The sequence below is a fragment of the Harpia harpyja genome, chromosome 9 (assembly GCF_026419915.1).
Source record: "Harpia harpyja isolate bHarHar1 chromosome 9, bHarHar1 primary haplotype, whole genome shotgun sequence".
Classification (NCBI taxonomy): Eukaryota; Metazoa; Chordata; class Aves; order Accipitriformes; family Accipitridae; genus Harpia; species Harpia harpyja.
Genome location: NC_068948.1, coordinates 4,388,057 through 4,401,657, shown reverse-complemented (window position 1 = coordinate 4,401,657; position 13,601 = coordinate 4,388,057). Strand labels below are relative to the sequence as shown.

At 41.1% G+C, this 13,601-nt stretch overlaps 1 protein-coding gene across 1 annotated transcript; it reads right to left on the bottom strand.

Moving 5' to 3' along the window:
• Positions 1-4,340: 4,340 nt before the first annotated feature.
• Positions 4,341-10,566, bottom strand: HSBP1 (heat shock factor binding protein 1). The gene is made up of 4 exons (XM_052797185.1): positions 10,421-10,566; positions 9,654-9,720; positions 9,340-9,459; positions 4,341-7,854 (listed from the first exon to the last, which is right to left on the bottom strand). Exons 1-3 carry the CDS (start codon positions 10,463-10,465, stop codon positions 9,341-9,343), a joined length of 231 nt encoding a protein of 76 aa, XP_052653145.1. The 5' UTR covers positions 10,466-10,566; the 3' UTR covers positions 4,341-7,854; position 9,340.
• Positions 10,567-13,601: the final 3,035 nt, after the last annotated feature.

Sequence of the window (13,601 nt, the reverse complement as noted above, 5' to 3'; positions counted from 1 at the left end):
AACTGAGATTTAAATCTGCACTTTATTTGTTTTTGCTCTTCACTACTCAGAGAGCAGAAAATCATAATTTATAGTGCCAATTGTCAGTATTTATAACCAAATCCTTGCTTAAAACACTGGAAAGATGATGCAAAAAAAAAAAAAAGGCAGATGGTGTCATTCTGCTAAATATTGTTTACTGTTGCCTGTTGTTTTAGAAGTGCTCAAAATGGAATTTAAACAAGGGGTTTTGTGCAAGCGACAGACCTTTCCTTCAAGGGCTTCAGTTTACTACATTTCTTGCTAATGAGTGGCACTAATAATCTAACTCATCAATCACCTTGAATCCCAAAGAGTGTCTTCAGTGGGGATGTAGGGGGAAGGCCTTGATCGTGTCTGGAATCTCTGTGAAGCAATTAAAACTTCATGGTCATATTCACTTCCACAGTTGCTCAGTAGTAAAGTCTTAAACTGCTGTCATGATTTTTATTTAGAAGTGGTTCTAACCTGAAAAAAACCCAATGCTAATGTGAAGACCTTGTATAAAAATAAAATTAAGAATATTTAAAACCAGATTATTAAAGGTACCCCAGTCACCTCCTCCACTGCCACCTGCAACATTCAAAGAATTCAAGAGCTCTTGGTTATGGATTCTGTACTGGTTCTGAATATATTTTTTATTAAAATGTTCAGTTAAAAAGGTGAGAATTGGGGCTACTCGTGAAGAAGAGCACAATTCTATACCTTCTCATACAACAGGGTAACACTAATAATTTGGAAAAAGTACTTGCAAAGAATTTCCAGAGCAGTGAATCCTGTTCAAGGATCTACAGTTAATTGTCTTTTAAGATGCACCCAATTCTCAGTTGCACGGTACACTTGTCGAATTTATTAAAATGACACATCTATTTGTAACCCTCTGATAAGAACCTGATTAAATTTTTTGCCTAATTTGTTGGAGATCCCAGTGATGTCCCTTCTAATAAACGTCGATTGCATTTGTCATTAATTTTAACATTTGCAGTCCCATTAATTTTTTAAGATTTGGTCTGATTTATAATATGTTTTGTGCATCAATGGCAGGAGGGCTGGCTTCACTGAAAAAAGTTTAAGGTTTTTGTTTGGTTTTTCCCCCCTTTTAGCACATTAGCATTCATTAACAATCACTCTCTCAGTTGTTGGAACTAGTTATTTTTTTTAAAGATAACAACATGACTGAGGTCCTGTACTTGCATTTCTCAGCATGAATTTAGGCAAGCCAGCACTCAGGTTGTTATATCTTTGATGACCAGTCATTTGCATTAAAAATTGACTGCTCTGTAGAGCCAGGAAGAAATTCGCATACTTTTTCCTTAAAGATCTGGTGATGAGCCGTGAAGGGTCGTCTTTCTGGTACTTCAGGAGTGAACAAAATCCTTGCAGAATCAATCTGTTTGCAAAGATCAGTAACATTTGCACTTTGGGGCCTTAGATATTTAGCTATTGCAGTGCTCTTTGAGTTTTTCTTATTGCCTTCTAGCTCTAAAGAATACTTTTTAGAGTGAATGTGTTTTGAAGAGAGGATTTGGCTGAAGTTCAGCCTCTTACAGTCTGACTGAATTGGGCACCTGTTGTATGATACAAAACTTCTCCTGTTTTATAGCAGTTGGCAAACTAAATGAATTGCTGTTCTGCTGTTGAGCAGCCTCTTGGGAAGCTAACGAATGCTCTTTTGTTATTGCCACTGTGATGTGTCATATGTCAGAGCTCAGGCCATGGTGGACACTTCATCACACAAAGTCTTCACACATCGGGTCTTAAATGCCTAGAACCTAGCAGCTAACCTCGTGTCTTAAAGTTTGTCTCTTTTTCCTCTGTGTTATCAGTTGCTTTAATTTTCCCAGACTACACAATTTCTGTCCTGGATATCCTTGGCCTCCTGACTTCTCAAAGTGCATGTAAAAATAAACGAACAAACAAAAATTTCCTGGAAACCTTCCTGGCTCCTAAGGAACCGATATTTCTATGCCAGTAGAGAACAGTGAATTCAGTGATTTCCTCCAGTGTGGTGGTGCTGGTTAAAATGCAAAAAGCTTCCCTAAAAGGCTTTAAAGAGACAGGGATCTGGTCTTCAAAACACAACATGTCTGCAACAGAAATAAGTGAAATATTTATTAGAGCTGTGCAGGAATCAGAAACTTTTATCCGTTGGGAAATTCATATATTCTTAGAGAAGGAGAAATTGGACCGACAAGGAATGTAAGTAAAAACTGAGGTGCCCTGCAGGTGAATTACTTTGAGCCCGAGCAACTGGGAGTGTCAGCTGGCAGAATAGCAGACAGGTCTTTGTCAGTAATCCACCTAGCCGGAGCTGATGACATTCCTACGTGCCCATGAGATGCATTTGGACAAACATTTCTCCACTTGATACTTACATATAACAGAACGCTATGCTGCATCAAAATTTGGGATACCTTTTGCTGAAGACAAGCAGACTACGCAGCACGTGGTTTTTTCTGATCTAAACTCTTAAGGGAATTCAGATGTGAAGGAGCAGATCCTTATTTTGCAAGTACACCTGCCTGCCTACCTGTTTTGGGACAGGCAAGTGCTAACTAGTCTGTCTCAAGTGTTTTTTGCAGGTCGCTTAAGAAAGATTTAAATCGAAGGCCTGGCTCAGCCACTGATGTGCTGTGAAGCCTTAAGTAATTGTTCTCATCTCTTTTGCCTCCACTTTTCAGGTAGGGCTTTGCCTGTTTTCTCCATTTTGCCCATAAGAGGATGGATTATTTTGCTCTATTTTCCATATCTGTATGAGGTCTTGCACAACAGGGTCACAGGTCTTCCACCCAGGCTTGTCAGATGAACACCCATGAATCTGAGACTTGAGAAACACTTAATTCCATCACTTCTCCAGGTGCTATTTCGAACAGGATTTAATCTTTTGAGCAAGGTTTGTATATTCTACAGCTTTGTAAACTGAAGAAATTTTTACATATGTATCTGACTACAAGAGCTTCATAAATAAAAAATGTCAGGTCTGTAGCAAAATGACATAAAAGAACACTTTCTATTAATACATGTGCATTTTTCAGAGAGACAATTCCTGTTTAATCTTTCTTATCTCAGAGTACTTATAAGACGTAAAGTTTCTATTCCCATGTTTTATTTTCCTAATGATCTAATTTCATTAACTCCACATCGGAGTCAGAAAAAAAAAAAAAATCTCAGTGAGCATCAGGTCTTTTCAAAACACAGTAAGGCTTAAAGCTCAGGAAGGGCTTTGTGTATCCTATTAATTTTCTTAATTGTAAACAAAGCCTCAGTGTCTTGTGTAATAACCGCATTTCAAAACAGCATGTGGCTCATTAAAGTCCTAACATCTGAACTTGTACATTAAAGGTAACCAAATACTTAATCCGAGTAGTGTTCCTTCTATTAGTGACAGCGTGCCCACTAGAAGGCACTCTCTGCTAGAAAGTTATCATCTTGAGGAAAAGTGAAGAGCTTCATTAAATAATTCCATGTGAATACCTCCAGAAAAACTGCAGACTCAGGTGTAATTTTAGCGAGAGGATGGACAGCGTCTCTGGCCTTGGTTACAGGTGCTTCACAGCAGAACCATACAGAATCAAAATTATTTTCTTTCTGAAGGCGCTGTTTCAAATGTATTTACAGCATGAAGGAATTAATTGCATGAGCTTTCAAGTTTGGAGGAAGAACCCCTGAATGACTTCAGCACTCCCCCAGGGTTTGGAAGACAGGCGGGTTAGGTCTCTTACTGATTTCTGTAGTAATCTCAGGCAAACCAATTCCCCGTGCCTCACTCATCTAAGGAAAGGAACCAACGGTACTTTATTGGGAGTGTTGGGACAGTAAGTCGAGAGGCGGCCAGATAACATGAATACGCACAAATGTTCCCTGTCTCCCCTGCCAACAACAGACTGCGAGAATTGCAAGATGAAGTCCAAGTAATTTCTCATGAGCTCCGTCCCAAAGCAGGCAGCAATGCAGCGATGGCACTTGCCGGGCACCTGGGAGACCTGGGTTCAACTCGGGGAAAGGAAGGCATCGAAACTAGCTCTTGCAGACAGCGAGTGTCGTAGTTTAGTGGGTTGCTCTGGCCTATAACCAGCTTCATTTAGTGCATGGACCAGATGGTATTAGTTGAAGAGCTATCTGTGTGCAGTCTTATTTACCGTACATTGTCTTTAGGGCAGAGATTAAATGAAAAATCCTCTTAAGCATACCATAATTCTGGATCACTCATCAGTGGGCCTAAGTGTTTCAAAACATGGATTTATTATGACACTGTTCCTCTGTACTGAGAGAGTATCATTCCTGCTATAAAGATAGTAATTAAGACACCAGAAGAGATGAGACAGGAGTTTCAAATTTATTTCTGTTGCCCAGTGTAAAATACATAGGCCACACAGCTCGAGAACTTCAGCTTGTTTCTGGGTTGTTAGGTCTTAAGTCTAGCATTCAGAAAACAATACTGTTATTAATGCTTGGCTATAAAAATTGTGGTTGAAGACTTGCATGGTGTCACTCATAATTCCTGTCATAGAAAAAAACCCGATTCTATTTGCTGTTCCCAATGTAAATCTTTTGTGGCAGTGTCTATACTTAGTAGTTACCTGGAAACAGTTTGGAAACAGTGGCTTTTTCCTCAGTAACAGCTCTGAAGAGTCAGAGTGGAAAAGAAGCAGGGGTTGAAGAGGATGGTGGTAATGGAAATCTGGAGCAGAAGTGGCGAGAGGTGAGAGCAGAGATAGTGGAGAGCTTGAGGAACTTCGGCAGGAGCAGGGGGGGGTTCTGTCTTCTCTGTCCTTAGCTGTTCTTCCTTTTTCCCATAAATGCAGGACCCGTAGAGTCTCTACTTGCTCTCTGTAATTCCATACCTCACGTTCACTTACAGAAAGTAGCTTTGCTGTCCCCTTAGTTGCTGCCTGGGCTAGGACGGGAAATAATGAAGGAAGCAGCAAGTTCAAGAAAGCGCATTTTCCATCTCTCCCACCTCCTCCGAGATGGCACCTATCATACCAGAAACCCTTTCCCCACTTGCAGGTAGGCAGGAGGCAGGTGTGAGCAGATGATACCCATGCTCACTCACACAGGCAGAGCAGACAATTCTGCTGCCATAGCCCGGGTCTGTTGTGCCTGTGAATTACAGCAGGTCTGCTCAAAGTCAACACCAGCTTTGAATTGCAAACTGGAAAATGCAGCATCTACCACACCTGCTTGTACCAGGAAACCAGAGTAGGGTGCATTTAATCTGTAACTGTTTGTGAAAATACACTGTAGGAGGTAAATACGTCAATGATAAAATCCAAATGTATGTTACCATGATGACAGGTAGCAGAAAATTTCTCTTAGAGTGCTTATATGGACTTTAGCATAGAGTTAAATAACTAAAAAACACAACCTACAGTCTCAAATGACAGTCCTGAACAGAACAGAGTATGTAGTTTGATTTAAATGAATATATGCAACAGCTTTCTTCATATTCTAATAAGGAAGACAGTCCCTATTCAAGAGCTTGATCTTCTTTGCAACTGAGGCAGCCCACTGGAAGGGACAAATATCTGTCAGGTAAGATATGAACCAGCATATTCAGAAAAAAAAAAAAGAGCACTATTATTTTGTAAAGTCTTATCAAATCCCTATAAAGTAACACTTAAGAACAGTCCTCTTATGCTTTCTTTGTCAATTAGACTAACTGCACTTCAAGAAAATGTGGCCAAAAGGGATTGTACTTTGGTCTGCAGGTGCTGGTTATATGTAGAAGCTCCATCACTGGTTCTGAGTAAGAATAAAACATGTATCTCAAAAATATGCAGAGTTTAAAGAGCTACAAGTAATACCTTCCTGTCTGAAAGGCTTGTTTCGAATTGGATTATTACTTTACAAAATCAGTTAAGTGTTAAATTTATGATGGAAGACTATCTCTACTGAAAAGTGATTAGAATCTTTCCGATGACTTGGGTAATCTAGCCGCTTCTTAAAGCTGAAATAATTTTCTAGTGAGTTATTCTAACACAATAAACTTCAGGAAAGCAGGCCTACTACTGCTGTATATAGGATATCACAAGCAAATTCAAGAATGACCATTTCTCCCACAGGAGGAAGGTGGCCAGATGAGAATTTATAGTTGTATAAACATCATACAAAATGATCCTCCACTTTAATATATTTTCCTATGAATTTGGTCTATGTTGTAATTACCTAGTAAAATCCAGATTTTACAGGGCATGAATCATGCTCACCCTTTTATAATACAGAACACTAGACTGTGTAATACAGACTATATTCTAGTATATCTAGACCATGTTCTATAAGCAGCAGCTGTGCTAAACTCTTTCTATAACTTATAACTAAATACAATCTCACATATAATGATATACTTATGCTAGATTTTGCTTTAATATATATGACCTGACTATTTGTTACCACATAATACTTTATTAGATTTTTTAAATGACATTACAAAGAGCCTAAGGCTAGTATTACAAGGTGTATTGATATATTTCCTATGTTCACAAAATTCCCCTATTATTACAAGCCTTTATTACAATTTCCCCTCAGTTTTGAAAAATGACCTGTCATATTGCCTTCATAATACACAGGTGCTAATCTGGTGGCATTCAAAGAGCAGTCTTAAGTATGGTCCACATATAACTGCTGACTGCTACTAGTGCTTTCTTAAACTTGTATTTCAAGTTTGAGGAGCATTGCAACGATTGTCAGTAATATCCGACAGCGGTCATTTTTCTTCACAAGTGACATAGTACAGACTCTTCTAAACACACTTTTCATTGCCAAAATACTGTAATGTAGTCCATTACACTCCAGGGCCATAAACGTGGATGTGATTAGAAAAACAAACACCTTTCCAAACCAAGTATTTTGAAGAGTTCGGGCTAGTTGTTATTCAAAGAGAAGCAAGGCTTTACAATTCTAACTGGATTCTCTCCTTTTTTGTTACTCAGTATAACATTGCTTTGTTAGCAAACTGTTTTGTACAATGAGCTGGTGATTTAAACTGAAAGACCACATACAGATGCTCCCACAATTCCATCCCTGTTCTGTCCAGCGTCACTATTTTAATCATAATTATTGTTCAAAGGTGATGCTAAATGACACATCAGCAGTTTCAAAGTAGAGTTTTACAGTGTTAAAAAACTTAAATCCCATAGTGAGATTTTTCATAGTTAATAGTTCCTTGTCTGTCTAAATGTAACAGATTTGAATGGCAGTGGTTGCTCAACTGTGTACAAACATCTCTAATGTTAAATCTCTATTTCTGGTTTATGTTCTAGGAACACACAGATAAGGTAATACCAGGAGTAGGAGATATGATTTTGATATTCAGTGCCTTATGTTTCCAGAATCACGTTATTACATTTACGAGAAAACGGCACATAGTCCTCAACTAGTTGAGTGACTGATGCTCAGAGCTAAGATTAATGAAAAGTTTCAACCTTGTGCTTCACTCTACAAAGTTACATTAGACAAGATTTCGATTTAATGGGAGTCACTAGATGTTTAGCTATCAAAAATGAAACGTCTAGAAAAAGTATAAGAAAGAGAAAGTGACTTCACAAAAAAATACACCCAATAGTTGAGAACCATAGATCAGTGTTTTAATAACACAACTAATTGATCCTCATAACAAGAATTCAAAAAGTGAAATTACAGTACACAAATCAAAATATAAACTAATCTATCCCTAACTATACAATATACATTAGGAATGCAAGCTCTGTAACAATATAAAAATGCTTTTACACACAGTAGTTGCAAAAAGCTGTTCTGTAATTCCGAGGACTTGTAGAAAAAAAAAAAAAAAAAAAAAAAGAAGTCTTCCAGGATTCATCTTAAGCTATTGGCAATCTGTTGGGGAAAAATAATAAGAATAAAAAATGTTACTGAGAAGAATTAAGAGAATCATACTCATCAGAAATTTTCATTTGTGAGGTTCAGGCTAAGGAACTGGCACAGGGGGCAATGACGCCCATAATAATTTGTATTTCTGTCAAAGTATCACAAAAACCAGGTACTTTAACAAGGAAGATGTATACCTGTTTCAAACACACATGCCTATTATACAGGCTGCATAGCATTCTAGACGTGACCTCAGAATTTCAAGCCTAAGAGAGGCTGAGACATGTCTTACTTAGCCACCTGAGAAAAAAAAGTTAATCTAACGTGATACATCCAGTACTTTACTTACCAGTTGCCTTCCATGGATTACAAAAATCAAGCTCTATACAAACTGAAGTGAAATCTTAGTGCTCATATATCATACTTAAGCACCACACACACACCTTGTTTATGCTGTAACAGTTTTGGCACTCTTGCATTGCCCCCATCTTCTGAAATGCCTTTAGCAATTGTTGTAAACGCTGTGTGTGGTCCTACCTGATCACTTGAATTTATTTACGTAGTTTTGTACTAGATTTTGAACTGCTGCTTGCCAAGTAGATGAAACATCTACTTCTCCAATTTTTTTGTATAATATAGGGGCAGGTTATCAATTAAGAAATTACATAAGAAGAATATATATCACATTTAACCTTTCAATAAGAAATTTCTTTTTCCAGGGAGCAGTGCCCTAGAATACACCCTGCCTCATGTCTGAGTGTTGTCTTACACTGTCAAGTCAGGACCTGCTGCTTTGCAGTAGTACGTGTGAGTCACATACTCCCAGCAAGCTCCTAACTTACACAGGAGGAATTTACAGCAGCTCACTCATTAGCCCCTGTGCACAGCAGCAAGTCTACAATCTTTAGGAGCTTAGTGGGAGCTGAAGTCTAGAGGATGCAGTGGAAGATGGAAGAGTAGCACCATGCTCACACTAACTTGCCAGCTATGGAAATTGGAGCTGATGTTGGTAACGTACATGAGATTATGTTCCTTTTCAGAACGCTCAAATATGATGAGAGAAAAAAAGAGAACAACTCGGTTTGCTGCTGGTATTTTTTCCCCATCTCTTCTCCTTCCCATGCTGCAAAGATAGTCATTATTTCAGATCACGCTCAGAGAACCAGAGCATGAATACAGCTATTGCACTTCCTCAAAACTACCTAGACATGAAGAAAATAACTTTCTTCCCAATACTGATGAGGAAAACATCCTCACTGAAGAGGCTAGTAGGAGCCTGCTGAGAAGAGCTTCTTAAGGCTTCTTGTATTATAACACCATATATAATTCTATATAGAGAGAGTACAAGACTATATATATATATATACATATAGTTCTGCTCTGCATGAATTTCAGACTACCTTACAAATCAAAGGAAAAAGTCCATCTACTTTAAAGTCGGTATTTTCAAGTGACCTGAGGATTTGTTTCAAGGCTAGCAAGCAATTGCCTCACTTTAACTCTTGTTAGTAGCAGGGGTCTTGTTCTCGCCTTCCAATTCTTCCACTCCCGCTTGTGTCATGAGGTCTGCTATGTTCTTCTCCAGGTCATCTATGCGACAGCTCATGTCATCAAGTTCACTGGAGTTAAGGACTATGACTGCAATCTAGTAGTGGTTGGGATTTTTTGTTTGTTTGCTTTTTATTACAGCTTTGCTCAAACTCTTCTGGTCACTTTAAATTTATCTTACAAATCCCACTGATAAATATACTTTTAAATACTTATGATTCTGTAGTGTATAGCACCTATCTGCCCTTAAGAAAGGATATTTCTTCCAATTATTTGGTCAGACATGGTTTGAAATTTGTCCTGCATTTGCTGAAGCAATGTCTGCACCTAATAGAAAGGAAAAAAAGAAGTCTGTTTTGTTTTCATTAAAGAGGCTGTTACAGTAGTCTCATGTAATGAGGTAATTACAATGTTTTCTTTCACTGCCAAGCTCAACCGTGCACAAACTCTGCGGTATAATTCCATATTCAAGTATCATATTTTCACATCTATATGAATGTACACACAGAAGAACCGAAGCTCACAGTAAACAATTTTAAGATCTAGAAAACGCCTGCGTTCTACAGCCAGGACTAAACCCACAACAGCTGCTTCCAGCGTCCTACGTTAATCACACGGTGACACTTTCCCCGTCAGAATAACAGCCTTCCTCTCCACGCTCCCGAACCCTTGCTCTTCAGCATATCCCTCCCGGACACAGATAACTCCTCCTTGCCCAAGGAGGCCCGCTCTGAGCCGAGCCGTCCCTCAGGAACTCGGCAGAAACAACTCTACAGTGGAAGCGGTTTATACGACGACCCGGGGAAAAGGCCCAGGCAACACCACAAGCCCAGCAGCCCCTCCAACAGCAGGCAGACGCGGGTTACCCAAGCTCGGCCCCGCCGGGCCCCGGGAGGTAACGCCAGGGCCCGCCGACGGGGCGAGGCCGGAGGCTTCTACCCCTTCCCGCCGGGGCCTCTCCTCAGGGAGGCCGCTCCGCGCTTTCCCCCCACCCCCGAGGCGGTTGGCCCGGTCCCGGCGGCCTCACCACGGCGGTGAGATCCTGCACGGTCTTCGGGTCGGTCTCGGCCATGGTGGGTCCAGGTCCCGGGTCCCGTCTCCACGGCAGCGGCGCTTCCGGGCCGCGCCTCGCCACTTCCGCCGCCGCTTCCTCGCGAGAAGAGCGCGCCCCCCCCCCCCCCGAGCATTCTGGGAAATGTAGTCCGCACCCTCCCCCGGGGCCTGAGGGGAGAGGGTGGGGAAGGGGCAACGCCGGGCGACGGGCGGGAAAACCCACGGAAAACCCACGGAAAGCCCCGCCACCGGGCTGCCCGCTCCACCCCGCACCCGCCGTCGTGGCAGGGAGGGCGTCCCTCGGCCGGGTGCGGGAGCCCGCTTGTCCCCCGGGGCTGCCAAGCCGGCCTCTGGCCTGTTCCCCCTCCACCGCCATCACGGCCGTCGTTGGTCCCCGCTGGCAGCGGGGTGTGAGGTGTGAGGACCTGGTGGGCCTCCCCTGCGTATGCTAACTCAGCGTAGGAGGCGAAGTCTTGTATAAACGGAGCGTTGGCACAGCCGTGTGGGATGGAAAGGCGTTGAAACACCTTTCCCGCCCCCCCCGCCTCGCATGTAATCTTACGCTCAGAATGAAGGCTTTCCTCACGCAGAGATTTAATGGTTTTGCTCATGCTCTTAAAAATAGCTTTGCGAGTTGGGGAGATTACAAATGTATTTTTCTAGCCTGAGAAACGGTGCTGCCTGAAGAGGCCTTCCCCTTTTTTATCGTTTAATTTAAAAGGGAATGAGCAGTTAAACCCAGCCAGCAGACATTTGCAGGTAATCTGGCTTCCGAGAGAGGCTCACTGGAGGAAGGGCGGCATTACAGATTAGTGCTGGAAGTCAGGAACGTTATATAAGTGGATTGATGATTAAAGGGAGTATATTATTGTGGCATATTGTCTTCATGAAAGAAAGGACAAATAACAAAGTTGCATGCATTAGATTAATGTCTGCTACAGATTAGTGACATGGTCTTTAAGATACTGAAAGCTTCGTAGGCTGGATTTTTGTGGTGGGGATGGACGCAGGATAAGCATTTCCTAAGTGTAAGTTTATAGGGTTTTTAGACCAGAACTACTCATTTGTAGTTTTCGTTTGTGAAATGAGTCGATGTTTACACAGCTTGGTGGTTGTATACTGGGATGAGATCTAAATGGAAGTTAACAAAAACATTGAATATGAATTTGTAAATGAAGAACGGTTCCCATTAGCAGCAGATGATTCTCAAATGTCTCATTTTGCCCGAAAGCCGATACAATGCGCTGACACACTCTGCCTTATCCCATAACTAGTAACAAATGTGAGATGCGGGGCATTTGCATTATTAATGTGCCTGTTGGAGCACTGCAGGAGTAATAAAAAAACTATTTAATGCCAGCGTGGGGAAATTTTGTTGTCTGTTTAAAAGTAAATACAGCTTCTAGTTCTGAAAAATGCTAAGAAATTAACTCCCGTTTATTTGTTTGATGTGTTTACGGAAGGTGGTTGTTTTTATAATGCTATTTTGAGTCAGATAGATAAACTATTGTTTTGAAAAGGTCGCCATATCTGGTCTCTTCGTGCACGTCAAAGTGCAGATCTCTTGGCTCCCCCCAACACTGGTGTGAGTCTCATGGCAGATAGCGGTGCTTACAGGGTCGGGCTGTGGCTGCTGCCTGGCCGCTCCAGACCCCAAAGGATGTGGCATAGCAGTGTCTGTCTGGGGATCGTGTCTTCCCCGACATGCTTTTGAACATACGACTGTACAGGGAGACGACACAGTGCTCACTGACGTGGACTCTCTCGTGTGCACTGTGTGTTGCTCGGTCAGGCAGTTGTGGCTTTCTGCAAAGAGTTTAGCAGATGCAAACACAGCAGGGAGAGATGTGCACAGAGCAGGAGAGGTCTGAGGTGTATGCTTGTGCCTTGTCGCTCCGAGCTGAGGGTGATCTTTATTCTATTACATATTCTTCTGGTAAAACTAAGTTGCTGTGTCCCGTTATCTTCTTAGTATTTGCTGTCCTTAGGTAGTGCAGAAAAGGGGGAAGCTCTCAGGAAACTGCTTGATATGTCAAGCTATTGGAGGCCATTTCTCTCTCTTCTAGCCTCCTGACCAGGGTGTCAAGGCTACAGCCCATAGTCTAGTTGCCTGCCAGGAGAAGACATATGGTCCAAAGCCTACTCCCTGCAGCAGTCCTCCAGGTTTCAGCAGGTGACAATGTACATGCCTTTATTGGTTCTCCATCATTTAACAAGAAAAAATTATGGATTGGCCTGATTCACCAGCTTTTTTTCTTGTAGATGGTTTTGTTGCAGCTTGACCTTGAGATTGAGACATTACTGATTTGACTTCACCACTTTGTGACCATACTGTTACCAATTGTGGCAAATTTAGATAAGGCACTTCATAGATTCAGCTGGTGCCTCTTCTAGCACAAACATCCCAATACCATGTTCCATTTTAGGGTACAGATGAGCCCTAGAAGGTTTTGACATATCACTTAAAATGTGTGTCTACTAAACTCATATAGCAGTCCTTGTTATGCAGGGAGTCGGATCTGACTAACAAAATGATTCCTCAGGCCATTAAGGTTTTCACTAAGTGTCAAATGGCTGCACACTTGTTCTCATAACTTTAGAAATTTTTTTTCATGTCAGGATAAAAATTTTTGTTATTCATTTGTTTCCAAGCATGGCATAGCTAAACAATAACTGACTTTGGCATAGTTACACAATGACTTGACTTAAAATTTGCAGGGTTTTGTCTCCTTTTTGAGACTGGACTGAAAGAAAATGCTATGCAAGGAGGACTGGTAGGATTAATGATCCTTTCACAGTAATGTTCAGAGATTACTAAAATGAGTGGAGCTGTAGAAGGCTGAATTCTCTTGCTAGCTTTTTAGTTACAAAGTCTTAATTTAAAGTATACAGAGGAGGACCTTTAAAATTTACAAAGAGCCTGTTGTTTTCCTTAAAATCAAGGGACATTTACAATGATAAATCTACAAACAGTTAATGAAACTCCTTTAAAATGCAGGGATATGTAATTCCAATGCAGAATGATTAGACCTCATATAGCAGTAAGTCATGGTCAGGCTTTGTACAAAAGCAGGCACATCTTCAGTTTTCCAGAGAACTTGAAATGAACTTTGCTTTGTGGAAACGTGGTAGAGATTTCTGGTACTGGTGTCTTT